Source organism: Lepidochelys kempii, chromosome 2 (assembly GCF_965140285.1).
Source record: "Lepidochelys kempii isolate rLepKem1 chromosome 2, rLepKem1.hap1, whole genome shotgun sequence".
Classification (NCBI taxonomy): Eukaryota; Metazoa; Chordata; order Testudines; family Cheloniidae; genus Lepidochelys; species Lepidochelys kempii.
In genome coordinates, this window is record NC_136381.1 from 18,277,873 (window position 1) to 18,305,720 (window position 27,848).

General features: G+C 41.4%; 1 protein-coding gene across 2 annotated transcripts in view; it reads left to right on the plus strand.

Annotated features, from left to right (window-relative positions):
• ASAP1 (ArfGAP with SH3 domain, ankyrin repeat and PH domain 1) overlaps window positions 1–27,848 on the plus strand; it is a 329,167-nt gene that overhangs the window by 205,401 nt on the left and 95,918 nt on the right. For both annotated transcript variants that reach the window (XM_073330123.2, XM_073330124.2), the window contains exons 12-13: window positions 1,310–1,410; window positions 4,858–4,927. In XM_073330123.2, coding sequence (XP_073186224.1) covers window positions 1,310–1,410; window positions 4,858–4,927 — 171 coding nt within the window. The remainder of the gene's footprint in view (window positions 1–1,309; window positions 1,411–4,857; window positions 4,928–27,848) is intronic.

The window sequence follows — 27,848 nt, forward strand, 5'->3', positions numbered from 1 at the left end:
ATGTATTGCCTTATAGCATGGGATACAGACATTACAAGTAAGATTAATGCATGCTGGAACTTACAACCATTTTATAGACTAAACACTAAATACATCCTTACAAGTCTAACACCTATGTTGAACAATACTAACATACAGGTAAGTTGGTCTGGTTTCCAGCTATGAATGTGTCAATGCTCAGCTGATGCCTACAGCCTTGGCAAGAGCTGGTCTACCAGCAGCACACCCCTTTTTATCCTGACTACAGAGGTGTTAAAGAGCCACTTCACCTTGAACTGTCCCTTAGAATATGTGCTATCTGCTCAACCTTGTATTTAAGTGTGAAACTGACCTGAGGAAGAGCTCTATGTATCTAGAAAGCGTATCTCTCTCACCAACAGAAGTTGGTCCAATAAAAGATACTACCTCGTCCACCTTGTCTCTCTAATATCCATGTACCGATATGGGTACAACAACACTGCATACAACAATGTTATTAGTATCCTTCCATGTTCCAATTCAATACTAAAAGATATTTTAATTACAAACCACTAAAAGATAAACATGTACAGTATTTTAGCATGCTCTAATGTTACTTGGCAAGCAAAGGCTAATAAGTGTCTAAACAAAGAACTGTGTTGTTTCTTCCTACTAATTAGTGCCATTTGCAAGAATGACTGCTGATTGTCTTTTTAAATGTGGAAGCTGCAGAATATATGTTCAGGAGCACGTTATTTTCCAAAATTAATTCTCTTTTTGAATTCTTTGCTTTTTCTTTCCTATGTTGCTTTTGCCTTTCCTGATCGAAGGCTAGGAGAGTAAGTCTATGTTTTAATAAGCCCTTTGTTTTTCTAGTGAATTTGTTGACATTTTTATCACCCTACTTGTTTCTTTCATTAGTTTTTTTAAAATTTATTTGGGAAGATTCCATTTATTAAAAAAATATGTACACTATGTATATTTTTAAACTTAATTAAAATTGAGGATGATTACTGGTGTTGTTTCCTATATAATTGTGCGTGTAAAACTTACTTGCTTTCCTTTAACAATTTATGATGAGCCTTTTTAATTCCTTCGTTACCTTGGGACACACACCTGCATTCTTTATATCCTAAAATTCAGAGTTTTGAATATTACATTACCTGGTCATGTATTTATTGTAGCGTCCATAACTAGTTATTAAACTTCTTAGTTGGGATTCCTTGTTTGAAAAATCTGTTATTACATAAAGTGGGAGGAGGTGGGGAAGGAGAGGTAAACTACAATCAATGTGAGATCTTGTTACATAATGACATCAAAGTTTTTGTAATGGCTTTTTCCCCTTCTATAGGATTCCCAGAGCAGGCAAGGAGGATATAGTATGCATCAGCTTCAGGGAAATAAGGAGTATGGAAGCGAGAAGAAGGGTTATCTCTTAAAGAAGAGTGATGGGTATGTAGTTGGAGTATATAATATACTAATATGAATTGTTTTATATAATTGATCACCATCAATATACAGTGTATGCGCTGAATTTTTTGAGTTTGTACATTTTAAAAACATACATGATTAAAAGAATTCTTTTAATTTACTGATTAGAATGCTTGCATATCTCATTTGTGAAGTGCTTATTTTCTCTTTAGACATTGTTAAAACTTAGAATTTATGAAAACTATTTAGAAATAAAAAGTCAATGTTGTTTGGTATATCAATTCATGTGGTGTGTAACATAGAGACATCTGAATCACACTTCATGGAGATATGTAAACCTGTGATTAACTTGTGTGTTAAATTTTTATTACTTGTCCCATTGGATGTGCAGAAGATGTTGTTTACTTACCCCATTTGATATCATTTAGTGCTCTTGAAAATCCAGAATTTCTACATTTGAACATAAACTACTAGATTCAGATACTTCTCAATTCATATTATACACAATTTTAACCCTTTTTGAGACATACTTCTCTGGGCCGTTTGAGTAAAGTTTTCAAAAGCACCTTAGAAACTTAAGAGCCTAAGTCTGTGTTTCAAAAATGACTTCGGTCCTTAGGACCTAGCTCTCTCTGAGAGCTGCTCAATTTTAAAATGGGACTTATGCTCTTAAGTCAGTGAGGCACTTCAGAAAACGTTACCCTTTATAAATAAAAATACAATGGTTAAAAGTTGAACATTTTGGTGTCTAAATGTTTGATTTGAAATTCTTGATTTTCAGGCTCATAGCGTTAACTATAAAATAGAATACGATTTATGTATCTGTAGAAAACTGAGAGAATTATAGTAGTTTACAGGCCGATCCTGCAAGCCTATACTCACTCAAGGTGTTCCATGGGCTTCAGTTAGCCAGCTAATGAAAGGCATATTTAAATGAGCAAGTGTTTGCTAGGTTCAGAGATTTAATTTGTAATATTTATATTTTATTTACCAAAAAGTTATTACTTCAAGCAATTTGAATGTAGCATTAAGGATGAAAAAATAAAACACTCAAAGATCAGGAAATACATATCTAACTTTAAAAATGTAATCTTAACTCTTTTTCCTTATGCCAAGACCTTAAAGAGGTTCTCTCTTTGAATTAAGTTATTAAAAATGTTTATTACATTATAAACTGGAATTTCTTGCAGAATCTTACATACAGGTTTCATGCATATCTTATTTTCTAAGTATCATTAATATCTACAAATAAAGCAATTTAAAAAAAGGTTTAGTAGTTTTAGAATCCTTAACTATTCTGATGTCACCAGTCATTTCACATGGGATATTAAACCAGCTGCAAGAAGATAACTGCACTTTTCTACAGACAAGAATAATATTTTAACCAAACCTTTGTGACTTAGAAAAAAATCCAAACTTTAACATTTGAAATCTGAAAAATAGTCAGACCTGCAGTGTGAAGGTTGTTTAACAACTTGAGTCATTTTTAGTGCTAGGGCATCAGAAAAGTAAATCTTCTAGCACTAAGATGTTAAGATTTTATTATTATGAAAGAACAGTCTGACTTAATTTTGTTACCTACATTCCATCTGGGTGGTTCTTTTGTTAGCTTCACTTATTTTGTTTCTTTGGTGACAAAAAATGCACAGCCACTGTGTGAGAGCTCTGTCAACCAATAATTCTTTTTCTTTTTAATGCTCCAAAATTTTCAGACATTGCTGTCTTCTTCAACATACATAAATTATATAAAACAGATTACAGTAGTCACCCCTTTAACAACTTTTGTATTAGCTGCAAAGATAGGGTGAGGAATGGGAAGACAGGCCAGAATTACATATTAGTGTAATGACAGGTTTCAGAGTAGCAGCTGGTTAGGCTGTATTCGCAAAAAAAAGGAGTACTTGTGGCACTGAATGCATCTGATGAAGTGAGCTGTAGCTCACGAAAGCTTATGCTCAAATAAATTGGTTAGTCTCTAAGGTGCCACAAGTACTCCTTTTCATATTAGTGTAATCTATTCATTGAAAAAATGGAACATTGTGTGGTCATGCGAAATGTTAAATGTGAAATCATAATCCAGATTCTTTATTGCCAGTGTTTTCTGTCTGTAGATGCCAGACTTCTTCCCAAAGATAACATACATTGGTGCCCTAGATATTAGAGAAGTGAAGTCATTAAAAGACCAGTCCAGTCTGTAGTTCATTTACTCCCTATTAATCTAGTAGCACATCAGGAACAGGAGTTACATCAATCAAGTGAGGGCAATGTAGATAAAAGCAGGTAGGAAAGTCTGCAATACTGTCCCAGTGCTCTTGAATGAGGTATTAGTGCTGATGAAAGTTCAGGGACCACTTGGTTTTCCTCTTCTATATAGTGATTTAAGGTATGAATAAAAATAAAAGCCTCAGTAGTGAAAAAAGTAGAAGCTGAACAGCATCTTTTCTTCAGGGAACATAGAGTGAAGATAGCCAACTAACACAGCTTTTATACAGAAATGTGTTGATGGGAGAGGATCCAATTTTCTGCTTTGAACCTTTAAATAGAACAAATTTAAATAATTGTTTTCTGTCTCTGAAAAATATTAAATGCACAGCATCAGAACTGCATAGCCTTAAGATAATTGGTACGAGAGTGGAGGTTTTTCCTGCTCCCCATCCCATATAAGAGATGAGGAAGAGTTGGAGAATAGGATTCATATAAGCATAATCTATTGAACTGGGAATTTAACTCAGAGAAATCCTAAAAACATTGATTAGAATCCTACTGTAGTTCTATTTTAATCAGTTTCAAGTACTTTGTAGGCTTAGAAGCATGGGGACTACATGAATGATCAGACAGAGTGATAAGCCTTTTAATGTACAAATGCCTTTTTCAAAGAGAATTTAATTTATGACCTTTCAATCAGAGATAAATCAGGGACATGAATTGTTAACTTTGTGGTGGATACAGTTATACATTTTTTTTGTTTGTTTTAAAACGTGGAGACATAAATGAAAAATTTAAGTTAAGCCAAATCAGGTTTGGATTATGTCACTTTTTTATTATTTTACATGAAGAATTCTCCTCACCTGATTAGAAAAGTGAAATTAGGTGTTCGTTTTATTTAAAAGCTTCCATTTATTAAACTAATGCAGTTAATGTAATAAAGCATAAAGAGAAGTGATAACATTTTCAAAAGTAAATTAGGTACTTAGGCACCTAAGTTTAATTGAAAATCAGTGGGACTTGAGCTCCTAAGGGCTGAAGACTCTTTTGAAAATGGGAATTAAGCACTTTTGAAAATTTTACCTAAATCAGTTGGTTTGATGGAGAGTGTGTTGGCTTGCTAATCTATTTTAAATGTAAACAGTATGATAAACGTGTTTATTATCTTTAACTTCTGTTTGTCCTCCAAGTTTGTTGTACAGACAAACTAAAAGGAGCAGTAATTATGTTTGGTTCTTGATATATTGTCCTGTTATTTTTTAGGCTAAGGAAAGTGTGGCAGAGAAGAAAGTGCACTGTCAAAAATGGAATTCTTACCATATCACATGCAACAGTAAGTTGACTTTTTTATACTCCATTATTGCCATAGTGAATTCAATGAACTCAATCCCTGTGAATCTATTGACTGAATTAATATAGATCTGTTATGTGACTATTTAAAGTATGGTGAATAAATACCTCTTCTACCTAGATAATTTAATACCTGTTCACTTATTTGTGAAAAATTGAAAACCATTCAGTTAAGCAAAATAAATGAAAACATAAAAGATTGATCGAATGGTAACATATAATTAATCTATATTGTGTATAATAAAAAATCTAGCATGAAGTAGGTTTTTTGTTATATTTGTTCTTTTGTACACACTGACTTCCAAAGTAAATGCTGAACTGTTTTAGGCTGCTGGAACCTGTTAAGATTTTACCGTGATTTACATTAAACAGCTTGTTGTTAGAGCTAATTCAATAATAAAAATGTATTTGTGAATAATGTATTTGGCAAGTGACAAAATTTTTTGGAGAAATTATTCACAATGAATAAGTCATCTAGTTTTACTTTGTTAGAAATGTTGCTAACTTCCAGGTTTGAGGCATCTAGCTGTTGCTGGGACTCAATGGGAACAACTGAAATCAACAGACAATATTAAAGAGCACATCTTATTCTTTGCACATTAATAGTAGTAAAATTTGCCCCACAAACTGCAATTTTTTACTACTTTTATAAATAAAATTAGACCATATAAATAGTATCACATTGTTTTGCCTATCTAGCCATTGGAATAGAGCTGTTGCCAAGTGTTCGGGGCTTATGTTACATATGAGTGGGGTGCAACAGTCTGATTAATGTATTGATTTAGTAAACACTTTCACCAGTTCTGGAGATTTAGGACAGATTCCCGTTGCTTTCAATGGACTTTAGGATGTGGCCCTTAAATATCTTGTGCCGAATAATGTTAGTCCATGGGCAGTTACAACAGATTAACTAAGAAAATGTTTTCCTTGGCAAGTGAATTGGCGTTTAATACATTTATACTGAGGTGCTAATACTAATTTAAAAATATTTTAATAGAACATTCGTACCCAGTTTTAACAGCTGGAATCACATCCTCAATTGCTTTCGTGAATTACATGTTCATCTTACCTATGATTATTGTAATTAAGTGTCAGCCAGATCAATTATGTTCTTGGCTGAACTATTTTTTCCTTCTCCCATAGGCTGCTACATAAAAATATTTTCTTCACTTTTTGTGTTCAGGTAGCAAGTGGGGATGCTGCTCAGACTTCTGTGCAACATTACTCAAACTCCATAAAGGAGGCAAAGTTTGTCTTTGGATCTCACTCTGGATATACAAATGAGTCTATAATTTGATCTATAAGCTTGAACTTTTTCCATCCACTTCGGGCAATGATCTCATCACATAGCTTAAATTAGGCAGGTTGAGGCCTGATTGGTATTTGCATGGGTGCTCAGCTAGAATGGTGGTATGATGTGAGAACTTCAATAGAACAAAAGACGATGATGATGCAAGATGCCTTATAGTGATAGATCCAGAGAGTTCAAACTGTTTAACTTAACAAAGAGAATATTAAGGGGTGACTTAATTACAGTCTATAAGTATTTACATGGGAAACAAATATTTAATAATGGGTTCTTCAATCTATCAGAGAAAGGTACTACACAATCCTGTGGCTAGAAGTTGAAGTTAGACAAATTCAGACTAAAAAAAAAGGCATAATTTTTAAATGTTAATTAACAATTAGAACAGTTTACCAATGGTTGTGGTGGATTCTCCATCACTGATGATTTTTAAATCGAAATTGGATGTTTTTCTAACAAATATGCTCTAGGAATTATTTTTGAGAAGTTCTATGTTCTGTGTTATACAGGAGGTCAGACTAGATGATCACAATAGTTCCTACTGGCCTTTGAATCTGTGAATTTGGTGTTGCTGAAACAGATGGTGACACCTTTCCCTGTAAGCCAGTGTTAAGTTTATAATGCATTGTGCTGGTGGAGGTGTCATCTATCAGATGAGGTGTAAAACCTGGTCTTTACCACTTCAGGTAACTACAGATTCCAGATCTTTCACAAGTATTGGAAGGGGTGTTATTGTGACTTTTAATCATTTCCAGTTGGCTAATTTCATTCTTCCTACGCAAAAACACCTTAAAGATATTTTTTGCTTTACTGAAGTGGAGAGTTGTTGTATGCTGTGAAATGACTGGTATCTTCTACCTCAGTGATGGTAGCATTTGACCAGTGGATGAAGTGAGATGTGTGAGTTTTAATTCATAAAATCAATTTGTAAATGTTGTAAAGGGCTTTGTCAGACAGATTCAATTAGTTATTATTTATTATTATAATATACCACTATTCTTGAGATTAATATCATCTTGGCAAATGACATATAATACAGGATTGGTGTTCCAATGTTGGTATAGGTTCATACGCTGGTATTACTTGTACTGGCATTGCTGAAAACTTGTCAAAACTCACATTGCTACTGGCACAGTGTATCTTCACCAGTACCCCTGCTAACTCAGCAAGTGACAGAGACTCCTTTACGCTTATCTAAATTACAGTAGTTCCATCATAGCTCCTGAAAGGGAAATCTCTACAGGAGCTTCAGTGCCTTCTCCTGATTTTGCAAGTTTTTATTTGATAATTAAGCAACAGGATAAAAATTGATTGCGAACACTAACTTAAGAGAAATATGTTATGATTATCTTTTGGGACGAAAAGCACAAAAGAATGCCTGATTCATATTCAGGTAAGAATATCAGTCTGTTCATTTACCCTCCTGTGTTTGCTTAGTTATAGGGTCTGTTTTATTTAGATGAATAAATAACAGGATGACAAATGATTTCTCAGAATTCCTCACAATGAACAATTACAATTATCTGTCACAAAGGACGTTATTTGCAAGGAATTTTTCTTCAGTGAACAAGTTCTCAAATCCTTCCAAAAAATTGTTAGTTACTCTTGGTGAAATAGGTATAAAGACCAAAAACTGATTACAATAATTTGGATTGCAGCTTGGGTATGAATTAAGCCTACGTTTACTGCTCAGTATTTGATTTCAAACTGCCCCCCCCCATATCTGATCCAGAGTAGTTTTTTCAGGAGTTGTTTGACTTAAGGCTTACAGTTGACCTAAGGACAAAGTTAGTTCCGGTACTATGTTAAATCTGATGTCTGATCACAACTCATATTGACAAAAAGAAAAGGAGTACTTGTGGCACCTTAGAGACTAACCAATTTATTTGAGCATGAGCTTTCGTGAGCTACAGCTCACTTCATCGGATGCATACCGTGGAAACTGCAGCAGACTTTATATACACACAGAGAATATGAAACAATACCTCCTCCCAGCCCACTGTCCTGCTGGTAATAGCTTATCTAAAGTGATCATCAGGTTGGGCCATCTCACTTTGGATGGGCTATCACCAGCAGGAGAGTGAATTTGTGTGGGGGGGTGGAGGGTGAGAAAACCTGGATTTGTGCTGGAAATGGCCCAACCTGATGATCACTTTAGATAAGCTATTACCAGCAGGACAGTGGGCTGGGAGGAGGTATTGTTTCAGCCTGTATGTTTTGTATAAACCACCAAGGAGCTGCCAGATCTCCCCCCCTCTACAAGACAGCACTCAAACTTTGGAATTGATGCACCCATCACAATGTACTCATCTCAGCTGTCTATCTACCAGGGATACAGAACGTTACAGCCGACAGTCTCAGTTGCAATTTTCTCACAACAATGAGTGTGTACTGAATTCAGAGGTGCTTCAAGATATATCCACTCGTTGGGGAACCCTGACTATGGATCTCTTCGTTACTTAATGGAACAAGAAAGGTCCATTGTTGCTCTCATCTTCCCACAGGACAGGGCCCACTTGTATGTGTTTTCCCAGTTTCCTACTCTATCCAAGATTCTGTTGAAATTTCAATGAGACAAAGCGAGAGTTATTCTGATTGCCCCTCTTGACCTTGATAACTCTGGCTCCCTTACCTGATACAGATGGCAATATGCCCTCCGGCTTCTCTTCAGCCCATCCCTCACCTGCTCTCTCAAAACAATGGGCTGACCCTTCACCCCAACCCACGGGTCCTCCATCTCCAGGCTTGGCTCCTTCTTAGTTCCAAGGCTGAGAGGCAGAATGCTTTGACAAGCTGAAAGATGTGTTGCAACACAACAAAAAGTTGGGCACTTGACATACTTATCTACAAAATGGAAACGACTCCAAGTTTGTGTCATTTCAGACACACAGACCCAACCTCATCTTTCCTCCCTCTGATTTTGCACTACATTTTAAACTCTCACTCAGCTCCCTTAAGGTTCATCTTGCGGCAAAATTGGCTTCCCACTTGGTGTTTGCTCACCCACTAATGCATAGATTCTTAAAGGGCACTGGGAATCTCTTCCCGTATGTGACACCACCCTGGGACACTCCAGCCTGGCAAACTGGCCTTTTTTTTTAAAGACAGAGTAACTCTAAGGCCATATCCCAAGTTTCTCCCTACTTTCTCTGCACTTTCCATATGAATCAACAGATCCATCTCCCTGTTTTTTCCCAAAACCACATTGTGACAACTGGGAGATAATTGTGCATATGCTAGATATTAGAAGGACATTAGCATTCTACGTGGACAGGACTAAGGACTTCAGGAAATCCCCTAAACTCTTCCTTTTGTCCACAGAAAGATCCAAAAGCTCTGTGATATCAGCTCAAAGACGATCCAATTGGGTCTCTAGTTGCATTAATCACTTATCAAGGGCTCAATTTGCTTCCGTCCAGAGTCCCTACTCGCTCCATGAGGTCAGTTTCTACCTCAATCACATTCCGTAGGGTTACCCCATCTCAGCAATCTGTAGAGCAACGACTTGGGCCTCTGCCCATACTTTTGCAGAACATTATGCGATCACTGAAGATTTGGCCGCTGACACCATCTTCAACTCCACAGTACTCTCTGTAGTAAAAGACTCCACTCCGAAGTCCCAGCCTCCAGTATTGGGTACTGCTCGGGAGTCACCTACAGTGGAGCACCCATAGGGACGCTACTTGAAGAAGATGAAGTTATTCACCTTGTGCAGTAACGATGGTTCTTCGAGATGTGTGTCCCTATGGGTGCTTCACAACCTGCCCTCCTCCCCTCTACTTCGGAGTTCTCTATAGGGCTCTGCGGTAGAGAAGGAAGTGAGGGGGGTTCTCCCGTGCAGTGCTAAATAGCCTCGAGGCAGACCACAAGGGAGGGGAGGGCACATGCGCAGGCTCACCGGGACACTTCTACCGAAAATCTCTGATTAGAGGCACAGGGGCACACATGCACCCATAGGGGGACACATCTCAAAGAACCATCGTTACTGCACAAGGTGAGTAACTTCCTCTTCCTCCGCTCCTACATTCCCAGGAGTGGCTGGGAGAGTGGGGAGCCAAATTCTTACCGTATGAAGGAAGGAAGCAAGAAAGCATGACATGCCCACTAAAGATACCCAGGAGCTATGGATGTGCCATCCTCCCCTGAAATTCTAGGGATGGCCCGCATAATTTCCCTCTTCCCCCAAAAGATGCCATTGAGAGGAGATAGCTGCCCACTGGCTTCCTCTCCCCCTCCTTCTTCACCCAAGAAAATTGAAGGTAAGGAACACCTTTTGAGGATAGAAGTTTGTCTGGAGACATAGGAATGTGGGTCATTGTGGGGCAAAGTTTGTTAGGGTCAAGTAAGAATCCAAACTTTTTGGATATCTGTCCAAATCCCAAAGCTTTAGAGGCCCTAATAACTTATATATAAAATATTGGGTAGGATTTTGAAAGAGTTTAAAGTTTATATAACACTTTGGAATCCATATCACTGTGAAAATATAAAACTTGATTGTCACAGAATATTCATGGCTTTTGTTTTGCCATTTAGCATGTGTTTTGCTCAAGGGAGATAACTAAAATTGTGGTATTGCAGGTCCAGACTGAGATGCATTGCCAGAGATCTGAGAGACGGTTGCACTGTGTTTGCCTCTAAGTCTGGATATAGTGATGATATCAATTAGATTGCAAGCTGTCTGTGAGATTGCAAGCTCTTTGTGGCAGGAATAGTCTTCTCAGTGTATAACTGCACATCACTTAATACAGTGAGGCCCTGATCTGATTGAAGAGTCTAGTTGATACCACAATACAAGTTATAAATGCCAGGTTTTTTCATCTATTGTAAATTTCCAACCCTATCCCTAAAAATGCAGATAAGCCAATCTGGTAGCACAGAGCATGGAGCTACCATTCAAGACATCTGTGTTCAGTGAGACACTTGGGAATTCAGACTCTGTACCCCTATCAAAACCAGAGACTTTTTGATCAATGTCCAGGGTAAGATGCCAGCTCTCTTATTACCTAGTTATTTCTTGCTGTCTGTTACATAGAGCAAGATTCTTATTATGCTGGTCACTTCCTATGTAAAGTGAGTTAGCTGGCTAGGGATAGATGAGCTGCCAAATAAATCTTAAAACGAAGGCTTTTAGAGTAGCTGCAAGGAAGCAAAGTTTGGGACATTGCCAGGAAATAGCTTGTTTCTTCTTTGAGTGCTTGCTCATGTCGAGTCTATTCTAGGTGTGCACAGTAGGTCATTGGAGATTTTTGTCTTAGCGCTATCCATAGGGTTGGTAGTGGCTCTCCCTTGAGTGTCGCACTCATGTGTCGGTATATCAGGCACTGCTGGCCCTATGCCCTCTCAGTTCCTTCTGACCACCTGTGGTGGTTAGTTGGAGAGCATTTCCTGGCATAGCAAGATCTAGCTGTTTCGTCTCTTCTGACGTTGAGCCTTAGGGCCTTGTAAACAGTAGTTTATAGTAGTTAGTGTTAAGTAGTTGGTAAGTATAGTTGGGAGTTAGAATCTCAATGGGAACTTCGCCCCAGGTGGGGCATGCCCCAGTCTCCGGAGTTTAAGCCCTATGCGGACTGTAACAGGCCTTTGCCTGTAAGTGACCCCCACAGCAGCTGCTGCAAGTGCTTGGGGAATGCCATGTGAAGGACAAGTGTTGTATTTGTAAAAATTTTCAACCCAGCACTCAGAGCGGGATATTCATTTGCGGGCTCTCCTCATTGGAGGCTGCCCTTCGTCCAGCTTCCAAATTGTCCTGCCAAGACTCACCTCATGCCTCGCCCTCTGGCACCCCTGGCACTTCTCGTGTCAAATGAGGAACGCAGGCTACTCACTCTGGATTTCAGGAGGGCGCTGGCCTTCTACATAGATAGAACAAAGCCATTCCGTAAGTCAATGTAGTTGTTCATTGTAGTGGCAGACAGAATGAAAGGTCGTCCAGTGTCTGCTCAGAGGATTTCGTCCTTGATCACGGCCTGCATCTACTATTGCTAAGAGCTGGCGAAGGTACCTCCGGCAGCAATTGTGATGGCACACTCGACTAGGGCACAAGCGTCATCAGTAGCCTTCCTGGCACAGATACCAATCCAAGAGATCTGTAGGGCTGCTACCTGGTCATCTGTCGACACGTTCACATCTCATTATGCGCTTCCCCAGCAAACTCGAGGCAATGCTGGCCTTGGCAGAGCAATGCTGCAAGCGGCAAGACCGTGAACTAAGCCCACTTCCATTGATACTGCTTGTAAGTCACCTAGAATAGAAGCGACATGAGCAATCATTCGAAGAAGAAAAAATGGTTACCTACCTTTTGTAACTGTTGTTTGAGGTGTGTTGTTCATGTCCATTCCATTATCTGCCCTCCTGCCTCTCTGTCGGAGTTGCTGGCAAGAAGGAACTGAAAGGGCTTAGGGTAATGCTCCTGATATACTGGGAGCTCCTGATATACTGACACAAGAGCGCAGCACCCAAGGGGGCACCCCAGCTGGTTCTACGGATACCGCTAAGGCAAAAATCTCGGATGACCGTGCACATGGGCCTGGGCACACCTAGAATGGAATGGACATGAGCAACACATCTCGAAGAACAATGGTTGTGAAAGGTAGGTAACCATTTTTTTTTTGAAAGAGGATTAAAAATGAAAGGAGATCTCAAATTTAGAGGCCAAGTGTGTAAGGTTTTAGACTAACATTTAAAGGCCTAGTGCAGTGATACTCAGACCATAGTCGTTTGGGAGCCAAATTAGCAATCAACATTACCCAAAAGAGCCCCAGTAGTGTGAATTCATTGTTTCATTTACTATAGTACTATATATTCATGTTTAAACAGTATTACAAGGAAAATATTTAGTTTATGTATATGTGTGTATATAAATTCATAAATATATAAATTCTCATAGTAAAATGACTGACCAAGTATTATTATTTTATCAACTATAATTGGTTAATAAAATAGGAAAAACATCCTGATTGGTTAATAATTAAATCACTCTGTGTTTTAATATCACATCCTGCAAAGAGCTACAGGAGACTCTTTAAAGAGCCACTTGCAGCTCCGAAGCCTCAATCTAAGTATCACTGTCTTAGTGTGTACTTCTCTTAGTAGAGAATGTGTCATTTTTATCTAAATCAGATTTTAACAGATTTTTTTTAATTAAAAAAAAATCTTGCAGGAGTTCACTAATAGTTTACTGTAGTCTAGCAAAAAGAAAAGGAGTACTTGTAATTTATTTGAGCATAAGCTTTCGTGAGCTACAGCTCACTTCAAATGAGCTGTAGTCTCTAAGGTGCCACAAGTACTCCTTTTCTTTTTGCGGTTACAGACTAACACGGCTGCTACTGTCATAAATATAAAGGGAAGGGTAAACCCCTTTGAAATCCCTCCTGGCCAGGGGAAAGCTCCTCTCACCTGTAAAGGGTTAAGAAGCTAAAGGTAACCTCGCTGGCACCTGACCAAAATGACCAATGAGGAGACAAGATACTTTCAAAAGCTGGGAGGAGGGAGAGAAACAAAGGGTTTGTGTGTCTGTCTGTAGTCGTCTTGGCCGGGGACAGAACAGGAATGGAGTCTTAGAATTTTTAGTAAGTAATCTAGCTAGGTATGTGTTAGATTATGATTTCTTTAAATGGCTGAGAAAAGAATTGTGCTGAATAGAATAACTATTTCTGTCTGTGTATCTTTTTTGTAACTTAAGGTTTTGCCTAGAGGGGTTCTCTATGTTTTTGAATCTAATTACCCTGTAAGATATCTACCATCCTGATTTTACAGGGGGGATTTCTTTATTTCTATTTACTTCTATTTTTTATTAAAAGTCTTCTTGTAAAACACTGAATGCTTTTTCATTGTTCTCAGATCCAAGGGTTTGGGTTTGTGGTCACCTATGCAAATTGGTGAGGCTTTTTATCCAACATTTCCCAGGAAAGGGGGGGGTGCAAGTGTTGGGAGGATTGTTCATTGTTCTTAAGATCCAAGGGTCTGGGTCTGTAGTCACCTAGGCAAATTGGTGAGGCTTTTTACCAAACCTTGTCCAGGAAGTGGGGTGCAAGGTTTTGGGAAGTATTTTGGGGGGAAGGACGCGTCCAAACAGCTCTTCCCCAGTAACCAGTATTAGTTTGGTGGTGGTAGCAGCCATTCCAAGGATAACGGGGGTAATATTTTGTACCTTGGGGAAGTTTTGACCTAAGCTGGTAAAGATAAGCTTAGGAGGTTTTTCATGCAGGTCCTCACATCTGTACCCTAGAGTTCAGAGTGGGGGAGGAACCTTGACATGGTGGCAAAGTGGTGGGATTAACCTGAAATCATTTTGAGATCCAGTTGAGATTTTTTGAACTAGAAATACAGATTTTAAAAAGGAATTTTTAGGAAGTCCAGAAGGCAGCTTTGAAACTGAAAGCAGCTTGGTTTCTCTCTGCTTTGTGGCCAAGCAGAGACAAAAGGGGATTATCTTGTGAATTGCAGGTTTTCTTTGCCTGGAGGCAGGGTACTTAACTCCTGCAGGGAAATTCACAGTCTTCCAACCCAGAGGTTTTTTTTTTTTTCTTTTCTTCCTAAAAGTAAATAGGGGGTGTGTGCTCTACCCATTTGCCTGGAGACAAAAGTGGCAGGGTTTTTTTTAGGATTTTGATTTTTTATTTTTTTTTTTTTGTTTTACAAGGAGCACAGGTTTGAAAAGAAATTTTTTTTCTTCTTTGGGCTGGGTAAGCAGGTTTCCAAGTAGTTGGAGGGTTTTTGCTTTAATTTGGGCCCAGAGCAGAGACAAGGGAATTGTCTTTTTCTGTAGGCTGACAATCACTATCAGAGAATAGGTATTCTATTCCAGCACAGCAAAATTTTACAGCCAAGTTTTGTTTGTTTATTTCTAAACCTCGGGTGTAAAGTTAGTTAAAAACAGAGAGGTTAGAATGGCCAAATCCTCAGCTCGACTACAGCTGGAATTAGCCAAATTTCAGGCTGAGGAAAAACAAAGGGAACATGAAAGACAGATAGAACTCATGCAGCTGAAGAAGGAACAAGAAAGGGAGGCAGAACAACACCAAGAGGCTGCCCACAAGAGGGAAATGGAGGCAAGGAAGCATGTGGAGGAGGAGAAGGAAAAAGAGAGGAAGCATGTGGAGGAGATGGAGAGGATAAAGGCCCAGCAGAATATACCAACAAACCCTAGCAATCCTTCTCCAGGTACCACTTCCCATCCCAGAAAGTTCCCCACCTACAAGGCAGGTGATGATACTGAGGCCTTCTTAGAAAACTTCGAAAGGGCCTGCCTTGGGTACAACATCTCTACTGACCAATACATGGTAGAGCTGAGGCCGCAGCTCAGTGGACCCTTAGCTGAGGTGGCAGCTGAAATGCCTAAAGAACACATGAACAAGTATGAACTGTTTAAATCCAAGGCGAGAGTCAGAATGGGGATAACACCCGAGCAGTCTCGTCGGAGGTTCAGAGCCCTAAGGTGGAAACCAGACATGTCATTTACCCGACATGCCTACCACATTGTAAAACATTGGGATGCCTGGATATCAGGAGCAAGTGTTGAATCTCCAGTAAATTTGCCCTTCCTAATGCAAATGGAACAATTCTTAGAGGGTGTTCCTGAGGAAATAGAAAGATACATCCTAGATGGGAAACCCAAAACTGTAATTGAGGCAGGAGAGATTGGAGCCAGATGGGTGGAGGTGGCAGAGAAGAAGAAAACTGGTCGCAGTTGGAGCGGAGACCAGAAGGGACCACCCCAGACCACACCCTATTACCGGGGGCCGCCCAAAGCCCCACCTACCTCCCAAAGAACCCTCCAGACCCCTTATCGTCCCACCACCCCGTTCTCCAGCAACCCTCCTCGCCCCAGTGACCCGTCAGCTGGACGATGTTTTAAGTGTAACGAGCTGGGGCATGTAAAGGCCAACTGCCCCAAGAACCCCAACAGATTACAGTTCATTGCACCGGAATCACACCAGAGGTCCACAGGCCCAGATACCTCCCAGATACCCTTGGAGCGGAGGGAAACTGTGAGCGTGGGTGGGAAGAAGGTCACCGCGTGGAGGGACACCGGAGCACAAGTGTCAGCTATCCATGCTTCCTTAGTGGACCCCAATTTAATCAACCCAGAGATCCAAGTGACGATTCAACCCTTCAAGTCCAACTCTTTCAATTTGCCTACAGCCAAGTTGCCTGTCCAGTACAAGGGCTGGTCAGGAATGTGGACTTTTGCAGTCTATGATGATTATCCCATCCCCATGCTGTTGGGGGAAGACTTGGCCAATCATGTGAAGCAGGCCAAGAGGGTGGGAATGGTCACCCGCAACCAGGCTAAACAAGCCGTGAGGCCTAGCTCTGTTCCGGAAACTTCTATCAGGACCCAGTCAGAGGTGATGGACCTGGACCCCAGGCCAATGTCTGCAACAGCAGTAGTGGATCCAGTCCCAGAGACCCAGACGGAACCAGTCCCAGAACCGGAACCAGCCGAACAACCAACACCAGACCCCGTGTCAGCACTGAATCCAGTACTTGCAACCTCAACACCAGAGGGCCCCACCGAACCTGAACTGGCAGCAGCCGATAACCCTACACAAGAGGCTCAGCCGGAGCCTGAATCCCAACATAGTGCACCAGCGGAGAGCGGTTCACAGTCAACAGAAACAGCTCCATCCCCTATATCGCTTCCAGAGGGACCAAGCCTAGGTCCACAATCCCATGAGGAACTGATGTCTCCAGCATCAAGGGAACAGTTCCAGACCGAACAGGAAGCAGATGAAAGCCTCCAGAGAGCTTGGACGGCGGCACGGAGCAACCCACCGCCTCTCAGCTCTTCTAATCGATCCAGGTTTGTTGTAGAAAGAGGACTTTTATACAAGGAAACTCTTTCTGGGGGACACCAGGAAGACTGGCATCCTCAGAGACAGTTGGTAGTTCCAACTAAATACCGGGCCAAGCTCTTGAGCTTAGCCCATGATCACCCTAGTGGCCATGCTGGGGTGAACAGGACCAAAGACCGTTTGGGGGGGTCATTCCACTGGGAGGGAATGGGCAAGGATGTTTCTACCTATGTCCAGTCTTGTGAGGTGTGCCAAAGAGTGGGAAAACCCCAAGACCAGGTCAAAGCTCCTCTCCAGCCACTCCCCATCATTGAAGTTCCATTTCAGCGAGTAGCTGTGGATATTCTTCAGAGGAACAGCCGTGTTAGTCTGTATTCGCAAAAAGAAAAGGAGGACTTGTGGCACCTTAGAGACTAACCAATTTATTTGAGCATGAGCTTTCGTGAGCTACAGCTCACTTCATCAGATGAAGTGAGCTGTAGCTCACGAAAGCTCATGCTCAAATAAATTGGTTAGTCTCTAAGGTGCCACAAGTCCTCCTTTTCTTTTTGTGGATATTCTGGGTCCTTTTCCGAAAAAGACACCCAGAGGAAAGCAGTACATACTGACTTTCATGGATTTTGCCACCCGATGGCCGGAAGCAGTAGCTCTAAGCAACACCAGGGCTAAAAGTGTGTGCCAGGCACTAGCAGACATTTTTGCCAGGGTAGGTTGGCCCTCCGACATCCTCACAGATGCAGGGACTAATTTCCTGGCAGGAACTATGAAAAACCTTTGGGAAGCTCATGGGGTAAATCACTTGGTTGCCACTCCTTACCATCATCAAACAAATGGCATGGTGGAGAAGTTTAATGGAACTTTGGGGGCCATGATACGTAAATTCGTAAATGAGCATTCCAATGATTGGGACCTAGTATTGCAGCAGTTGCTCTTTGCCTACAGAGCTGTACCACATCCCAGTTTAGGGTTTTCCCCATTTGAACTTGTATATGGCCGTGAGGTTAAGGGGCCATTGCAGTTGGTGAAGCAGCAATGGGAGGGATTTACACCTTCTCCAGGAACTAACATTCTGGACTTTGTAACCAACCTACAAACCACCCTCCGAACCTCTTTAGCCCTTGCTAGAGAAAACTTACAGAATGCTCAAAAAGAGCAAAAAGCCTGGTATGATAAACATGCCAGAGAGCGTTCCTTCAAAGTAGGAGACCAGGTCATGGTCTTAAAGGCGCTCCAGGCCCATAAAATGGAAGCATCGTGGGAAGGGCCATTCGTGGTCCAGGAGCGCCTGGGAGCTGTTAATTATCTCATAGCATTCCCCACCTCCAACCGAAAGCCTAAGGTGTATCATATTAATTCTCTAAAGCCCTTTTATTCCAGAGAATTAAAGGTTTGTCAGTTTACAGCCCAGGGAGGAGACGACGCTGAGTGGCCTGAAGGTGTCTACTACGAAGGGAAATGTGCTGGTGGTGTGGAAGAGGTGAACCTCTCCATGACCCTTGGGCGTATGCAGCGACAGCAGATCCAGGAGCTGTGCACTAGCTACGCGCCAACGTTCTCAGCCACCCCAGGACTGACTGAACGGGCATACCACTCCATTGACACAGGTAATGCTCACCCAATTAGGGTCCAACCTTACCGGGTGTCTCCTCAAGCTAAAACTGCTATAGAACGGGAGATCCAGGATATGTTACAGATGGGTGTAATCCGCCCCTCTGAAAGTGCATGGGCATCTCCAGTGGTTCTAGTTCCCAAACCAGATGGGGAAATACGTTTTTGCGTGGACTACCGTAAGCTAAATGCTGTAACTCGCCCAGACAACTATCCCATGCCACGCACAGATGAACTATTAGAGAAACTGGGAAGGGCCCAGTTCATCTCTACCTTGGACTTAACCAAGGGGTACTGGCAGGTACCGCTAGATGAATCTGCCAAGGAAAGGTCAGCCTTCATCACACATCTCGGGCTGTATGAATTTAATGTACTCCCTTTCGGGCTGCGAAATGCACCCGCCACTTTCCAAAGACTTGTAGATGGTCTCCTAGCGGGATTAGGAGAATATGCAGTCGCCTACCTTGACGATGTGGCCATATTTTCGGATTCCTGGGCAGACCACCTGGAACATCTACAAAAAGTCCTTGAGCGCATAAGGGAGGCAGGACTAACTGTTAAGGCTAAGAAGTGTCAAATAGGCCTAAACAGAGTGACTTACCTTGGACACCAGGTGGGTCAAGGAACTATCAGCCCCCTACAGGCCAAAGTGGATGCTATCCAAAAGTGGCCTGTCCCAAAGTCAAAGAAACAGGTTCAATCCTTCTTAGGCTTGGCCGGTTATTACAGACGATTTGTACCGCACTACAGCCAAATCGCTGCCCCACTGACAGACCTAACCAAAAAGAAACAGCCAAATGCTGTTCAGTGGACCGGAAAGTGTCAGAAGGCCTTTAACAAGCTTAAAGCGACACTCATGTCTGACCCTGTACTAAGGGCCCCAGACTTTGACAAACCGTTCCTAGTAACCACAGATGCATCCGAGCGTGGTGTGGGAGCAGTTTTAATGCAGAAAGGACCTGATCAAGAATTCCACCCTGTAGTGTTTCTCAGCAAAAAACTGTCTGAGAGGGAAAGCAACTGGTCAGTCACTGAAAAAGAATGTTATGCCATTGTCTACGCTCTGGAAAAGCTACGCCCATATGTTTGGGGACGGCGTTTCCACCTGCAAACCGACCATGCTGCACTAAAGTGGCTTCACACCGTCAAAGAAACTAACAGAAAACTTCTTCGGTGGAGTTTAGCTCTCCAAGATTTTGATTTCGACATCCAACACATCTCAGGAGCTTCTAACAAAGTGGCTGATGCACTCTCCCGTGAAAGTTTCCCAGAATCAACTGGTTAAAATCGTCCTTGAGATGTGGAAAATATTGTTAGTCTTTATGTACTTGGTAGTATATTTAGAGATGCATGTGTCTTATTAACTCTGTTTTCCTAGAGCTCCAGGAAGAAATCCCAGCCAGTGTTTCACCCTAGCTGAGATTTGGGGGGCATGTCATAAATATAAAGGGAAGGGTAAACCCCTTTGAAATCCCTCCTGGCCAGGGGAAAGCTCCTCTCACCTGTAAAGGGTTAAGAAGCTAAAGGTAACCTCGCTGGCACCTGACCAAAATGACCAATGAGGAGACAAGATACTTTCAAAAGCTGGGAGGAGGGAGAGAAACAAAGGGTTTGTGTGTCTGTCTGTAGTCGTCTTGGCCGGGGACAGAACAGGAATGGAGTCTTAGAATTTTTAGTAAGTAATCTAGCTAGGTATGTGTTAGATTATGATTTCTTTAAATGGCTGAGAAAAGAATTGTGCTGAATAGAATAACTATTTCTGTCTGTGTATCTTTTTTGTAACTTAAGGTTTTGCCTAGAGGGGTTCTCTATGTTTTTGAATCTAATTACCCTGTAAGATATCTACCATCCTGATTTTACAGGGGGGATTTCTTTATTTCTATTTACTTCTATTTTTTATTAAAAGTCTTCTTGTAAAACACTGAATGCTTTTTCATTGTTCTCAGATCCAAGGGTTTGGGTTTGTGGTCACCTATGCAAATTGGTGAGGCTTTTTATCCAACATTTCCCAGGAAAGGGGGGGGTGCAAGTGTTGGGAGGATTGTTCATTGTTCTTAAGATCCAAGGGTCTGGGTCTGTAGTCACCTAGGCAAATTGGTGAGGCTTTTTACCAAACCTTGTCCAGGAAGTGGGGTGCAAGGTTTTGGGAAGTATTTTGGGGGGAAGGACGCGTCCAAACAGCTCTTCCCCAGTAACCAGTATTAGTTTGGTGGTGGTAGCAGCCATTCCAAGGATAACGGGGGTAATATTTTGTACCTTGGGGAAGTTTTGACCTAAGCTGGTAAAGATAAGCTTAGGAGGTTTTTCATGCAGGTCCCCACATCTGTACCCTAGAGTTCAGAGTGGGGGAGGAACCTTGACAGCTACTCTGAAACCTGTAGTCTAGCAGTTTAATGGGTTAAACCCAGGACACACACAAAACTAAAACTGCAGATCACTTCTTCATAAATTCTATAAATTTAGCACTCATGAAGTCATGTCTGACTGACATCCTCTGAAGTCCTCTTGTTGTATCTAGCGGAATTAGCACTTTACATTTTAACACTTGCAGATGAAGTAAAATCTAATAAATATGCTTTGTTGCTGTAATTTGCATTTGGTGGGTAAGGCGCTGGCCTCAGTCAGGACACCTGGTTGTACTGCAAGTGCTGTCACTGACATCTTGTGTGATCTTGGGGATATCTCTTAATTCCTTCTCACCATCTATTGCTATGAGACAGAACTTGGCAATGTCCAAGCTTCTCACTCAAAATACTTCAGGTTATTGTAACATTCATACATTTGCATTTCAGTTAATAGATTGTTCAAAACAGCTTTAAAAACAGGATTTATGGCAGAGGTTTAGATGTCCTATACTGTGCTGCTGTTTCTGGTTCTCCTAGGATATCTCCTCTTTTTGTTGTTGTTCAAGTGCTTGTCCATATATATTGCACTGTTGGTGCATGTGCACCATGCACTCAGTTTAGGGTTATTTTGGCCAGCAGCATATGGGGTCGCACATGCACTTTGCATATCCTTGTGGCGTCCACCTGAGGTTTTAAAGGATGGGGTGACCTCAGCCGTCCCTCAATTCCTTCTCACCAGTCTGTGGCTATGAGATAAAACTAAAGCTTCTCATTCTGAAGTCTGTCCATTATTTTTTAAATAAGTGGTCAGTAGATATTTAGTAGTTTGTGATTAGGTGTAGTCATTTGTTTAGTTTTTCCTTTCTTCTCTTAAGAAAGAACTTTTCTGTACCAGTGAGACTTTCAAGTACCAGGTCCAATCCTTTTGATGGAACACAAGTTATCAGTCTTAGAAATTGTCCTTCATCTGAGACAATGATGTCCCTTAAAGATGGACTCAATATGCTTATTATGTCTATTGGTGATGGTACGTACTGGAGAAATTTGCCATTTGCAAATTGTTCTTGAAGAGAACACAAAAAGCAAGAGTGACTCACCTGAAATTGTTTCTGCTGGAAGAGGTCCATGAGCCCCTCTTGAAATACTACAGGGACTGGGCCTGAAAATCCCGAGTAATCCTCAGAAAGTTAGCTCCTTTGCTAGCTCATCTGAGATGGACATCTCTAAGGAATCATCTTATACAAATAGTAAAACCTTTGGGGTCAGGGGAGAAAGGAAAACTGAGCCTCTAAGGGGAAGAGATCAAAGTCCCCTACAGTAGGTTCTACCTCCTAAAATTCAGAAATCCTCTTGATTTGCCTTAGAAGCAAAGCCCAAGAAGGTCCCTATTGCATTCATTCATGCATTGGCTGCTGTGTCCTGGTACTAGTTTCCTCGGCGTGTCTGAGGACTCCCAGTATAGAGACCTCCAGGACTCACACCTTCTATTTACCTGCCAATGGTGCCAGCTTACTTGGTACTCAAACCTATATGTTCAGAGACCTCATGGTGTCTGGGGTACAGGAGTCACCACTGTTCTCAGTGGTTATGTTATCTCTTCTGGTACCAACTGCTATTGAGTTTGATAATGAGCACATCAGCAGTACCAGTTAAAGCACAGTCTAAATGTGCATCTAACACTCCAGTCGGGGCTAGTTCACCCCTACAAGAGGAGTACTCCTTTTCCTCTGGTTCAGACAGTCTATACCTGGTTGTCTTGTGATGCCCATAAATAAGGGACTACTTGGATCAGCCAAGTTACTCTGCCAATACTTATTCTGTTGATATTCTGTAGCACAGACATCAGCACAAGCAGATCACCATTACTAAGTGCCTTCTAGCGGCTTTGAACAATTTTATATGCACCCTGAATCTGGGTCATTGGTTGTTGCAGTGATCCACAAAAGGACTAGACATCATTGTGAGCAAAATCTATTCTTCAAGCCAAAGAATTCAAAAAAGCTCAATTTATTTGACTGGAAACGTATTCATCATTGTGACCGTCTATACTATTATGGTCACCACTTTTACAAGACTGTGATAAATTTTGTACAAAATATGCCTTATGAGGTATTATTAGAAAGCTCATAATATGCTGAACATTATCTGTCTGGGTAAAATACATTTAGCAAAACTATATGTGAGATTGTAAGAATCTAATTCTGGGTACCACCTACAAACCAGTTTTTCAGCCTGGTGTTAAAGAGCTATCACCGGCTTAAGCAGCCATTCTTCAGCAATGGGAAGGTATAAACAAGAAATTTACATTTCATCACAGACACAGTCCAACCCTTATGTCCATCCACAAGAGACTACTTTTCACCTACACTCCAGTTAGGAGTAATCCTCAAAGAGGGGAGGGTCGTATAAGAGAGAGAGAAAATGGCCTCCATTTCACCTCTCCTCCTCCCATCTCTCTGCTCATGACATCAACTCTCAAGGAACTGAACTAAGGGAGCATAGTCCCAGACTGAAAGAAAAAGCTGCCTGTGAAATTTACTGCATCATACAGAGAGGAAAACCTTTGCTTTTAAATTCACTTAGCTTGTTAAGTTAGGTGTTAGCTTGTGTATTGCTCTTTTATTTTTGTTTTTAACTAATGCTGGCTTTTATGCATCAATACTTGTAATCACTTAAAATCTATCTTTCTGCAGTTAATAAACTTATCTTACTGTTTTATCTTAACTAGTGTGCTAGGATTAGAGTGTGGGGGAAACTCCATTTGGGATTAAAAAAAAGGCCGGTGCATATATCATTTTCCTTTGATGGAATGATGGACTTGCTATGAACGTGTATTTGTGTGCTGGACAATACAAGGCACATTTCTGGGGAGACATGGCTGGGACTAAGAACTTGTGAATGTCACCCTGTATGTAGTTAATGAGTGACTGGGCAGAGCGCTCATGTATTTAGCTGGGAGTGAATTTGCATCCTAAAGACTGTGTGAGCAGGCCAGTAGTGGATTTTCTAACAGCAAAGCTGTGTAGAAGGACCCCCAAGCTAGAGAATTAAGGGGACACCGCTGTTCAACAGTCCAGATTGTACCATAGGTAATGTCACAATCATCAAGTCTACAAATGAGGATCGTCAATAATCAGGCTTTGATTACTTGTTTTTGGACTTTGTTTCCAAATTTATTGACAAAATCCCCCATGAAAACAGAAGAATTTGAATCTTTGGTTTTGGAGGAGCAACTTGTGGCTCACACATCTCGTCAAGCAATTCTCTGCACTGTGGATACAGTTTCCAGATCCATGGCCACCTCTGTTGCCATGAGAAAATCCTCTTGGCTTGTTTCATCTCAAATTCCTAAAGAGGTGCAGGTTACAATAAAAGATCTGCCATTTGAAGTGTGTGAACTTTTTAATACAAAGACTGATGAGGCCTTGCATGCTCTAAAATATTATGAGTGATGCTGAGCACGGCAGAGACCATCTAAACTTCTGAAAAAGTTAGTGTTTCCTCCTTTGGAACCCATCTACCTCTACTACATCTTCTTACCAGGCTTCTTTATTTTGCTGCTTTCACAGTTTTAATAGCAATGTCTTTTTTTCTTATCATTGCCCTTTCCTTTTCTCTCAAAAATTTTTTTTAAAAAAATTGGACTGCCATAGTGTTTTCTTTTGTTTTTGTATATTTTTGAAGATTTACGTAGCCTGTCTTTCAAATTTCACCTTTTCTATTAAGCAAATAGGACAGAGGAAATAATACCAGATTGTGCTCTTTACTTTTCTTGGACAGGGTCTACACCTGGTCTTCAGTTAAGACTTTACTTGCTTACCATGTACTTTGATTTGCTTATCCTCAGTCTTGTGACCTCTTCTGTGCTGTACACACAGATCGATGCAGTGATACTTTGATTGTGACTACACAAACTACAGAGATGTCCTATTGGGGACCAGGGATTTTAATTCTGATGATATTGTATAACTTTTTTTAGTAAATCAGCTTCATTCTGACATAGTACAATCTCATCAGGTTATATTTTAGTGACTGCCACCATGAAATGCTGCTTGAGGACAATGGTGGGTGTCTAACGTTGCTGCTGATGTGCACTGTATGGGGGAGAAAGGACTTTGTGACTATCATAAAAATCTCTTCAGGTCCTGAAAATAGTTCAAGACATACATACAATCTACATACCACACGGGCTATGCTGACAGCTCGTGCCACACGCCCTCAAAGAAACTGTGGAACCACCTGATCAACATCCTCTACAGCAAACAGGGAAAGATTAAGAATGAGCTCCCAAAACTGGATACTCTCATAAAAAAACAACCTTCCACACAAACTTCCTCGTGGCTGGACTTTACAAAAGCGAGACAAGCCATTTACAACACACACTTTGCTTCTTTACCAAAGAAAAAGGACACTAAACTATCAAAACTACTCCATGCCACAAGGGGCCACAACAGTGGTTCCCTTAACCCACCCAGCAATATTGTTAATCTATCCAACTATACTCTTAGCCCAGCAGAAGAATCTGTCCTATCTCGGGGCCTCTCCTTCTGCCCCTCCACCCCCACGAACATGATACAGTTCTGTGGTGACCTAGAATCCTATTTTCGACGTCTGTGACTCAAGGAATATATCCAACGCACCTCTGAACAACATATTAACCCACAGAGACCTTCCTACCAAGACTACAAAAAGAAGGATTCTGGGTGGACTCCTCCTGAAGGTTGAAACAACAAACTGGACTTCTACATAGAGTGCTTCCGCCGACGTGCACAGGCTGAAATTGTGGAAAAGCAGCATCACTTGCCCCACAACCTCAGCTGTGCAGAACAGAATGCCATCCACAGCCTCAGAAACAACTCTGACATAATCAAAAAGGCTGACAAAGGAGGTGCTGTCATTGTCATGAATAGGTCGGAATATGAACAAGAGGCTGCTAGGCAGCTCTCCAACACCACTTTCTACAAGCCATTACCCTCTGATCCCACTGAGGGTTACCAAAAGCAACTACAGCATTTGCTCAAGAAACTCCCTGAAAAAGCACAAGAACAAATCCGCACAGACACACCCCTGGAACCCTGACCTGGGGTATTCTATCTGCTACCCAAGATCCATAAACCTGGAAATCCTGGATGCCCCATCAACTCAGGCATTGCCACCCTGACAGCAGGATTGTCTCGCTATGTAGAGTCCCTCCTCAGGCCCTACGCTACCAGCACTCCCAGCTGTCTTCGAGACACCACTGACTTCCTGAGGAAACTACAGTCCATCAGTGATTTTCCTGAAAACACCATCCTGGCCACTACGGATGTAGAAGCCCTCTACACCAACATTCCACACAAAGATGGACTACAAGCTGTCAGGAACAGTATCCCTGATAATGTCACAGCAAACCTATGGCTGAACTTTGTGACTTTGTCCTCACCCATAACTATTCCACATTTGGGGACAATGTATACTTCAAATCAGCGGCACTGCTATGGGTGCCCACATTTTTATGGCTGACTTAGAACAACGCTTCCTCAGCTCTTGTCCCCTAATGCCCCTACTCTACTTGCACTACATTGATGACATCTTCATCATCTGGACCCATGGAAAAGAAGCCCTTGAGGAATTCTACCATGATTTCAACAATTTCCATCTCACCATCAATCTCAGCCTGGACTAGTCCACACAAGAGATCCACTTCCTGGACACTACCCTGCTAATAAAGCAATGGTCACATAAACACCACCCTATACCGCAAACCTACTGACCGCTATTCCTACCTACATGCCTCCAGCTTTCATCCAGACCACACCACACGATCCATTGTCTACTGCTAAGCTCTACGATACAACCGCATTTGCTCCAACCCCTCATACAGAGACAAACACCTACGAGATCTCAAACAAGCATTCTTACAACTACAGTACCCACCTGCTGAAGTGAAGAAACAGGTTGACAGAGCCAGAAGAGTACCCAGAAGTCACCTACTACAGGACAGGCCCAACAAAAAAATAACAGAATGCCACTAGCCATCACCTTCAGCCCCCAACTAAAACCTCTCCAACGCATCGTCAAGGATCTACAAGCTATCCTGAAGGATGACCCATCACTCTCACAGATCTTGGGAGACAGGCCAGTCCTTGCTTACAGACAGTCCCCCAACCTGAAGCAAATACTCACCAGCAACCACACACCACACAACAGAACCACTAACCCAGGAACCTATCCTTGCAACAAAGCCCATTGCCAACTGTGTCCACATATCTATTCAGGGGACACCATCATAGGGCCTAATCACATTAGCCACACTATCAGAGACCTTTTCACATGTGATATATGCCATCATGTGCCAACAATGCCCTTCTGCCATGTACATTGGTCAAACTAGACAGTCTCTACATAAAAGAATAAATGGATACAAATCAAACGTCAAGAATTATAACATTCAAAAACCAGTTGGAGAACACTTCAATCTCTCTGGTCACTCGATTACAGGCCTAAAAGTTGTAATTCTTCAACAAAAAAACTTCAAAACCAGACTCCAACGAGAGACTGCTGAATTGGAATTAATTTGCAAACTGGATACAATTAACTTAGGCTTGAATAGAGACTGGGAGTGGATGGGTCATTACACAAAGTAAAACTATTTCCCCATCTTTATTTCTTCCTCTCCCCCTCCTCGCCCCCCCGTTCCTCAGACATTCTTGTCAACTGCTGGAAATGGCCCACCTTGGTTATCACGACAAAGGGTTCTTCCCCCCCCTCCCTCCCGCTTACCTTAAGTGATCACTCTGGTTACAGTGTGTATGGTAACAGCCATTGTTTCATGTTCTCTGTGTATATAAATCTCCCCACTGTATTTTC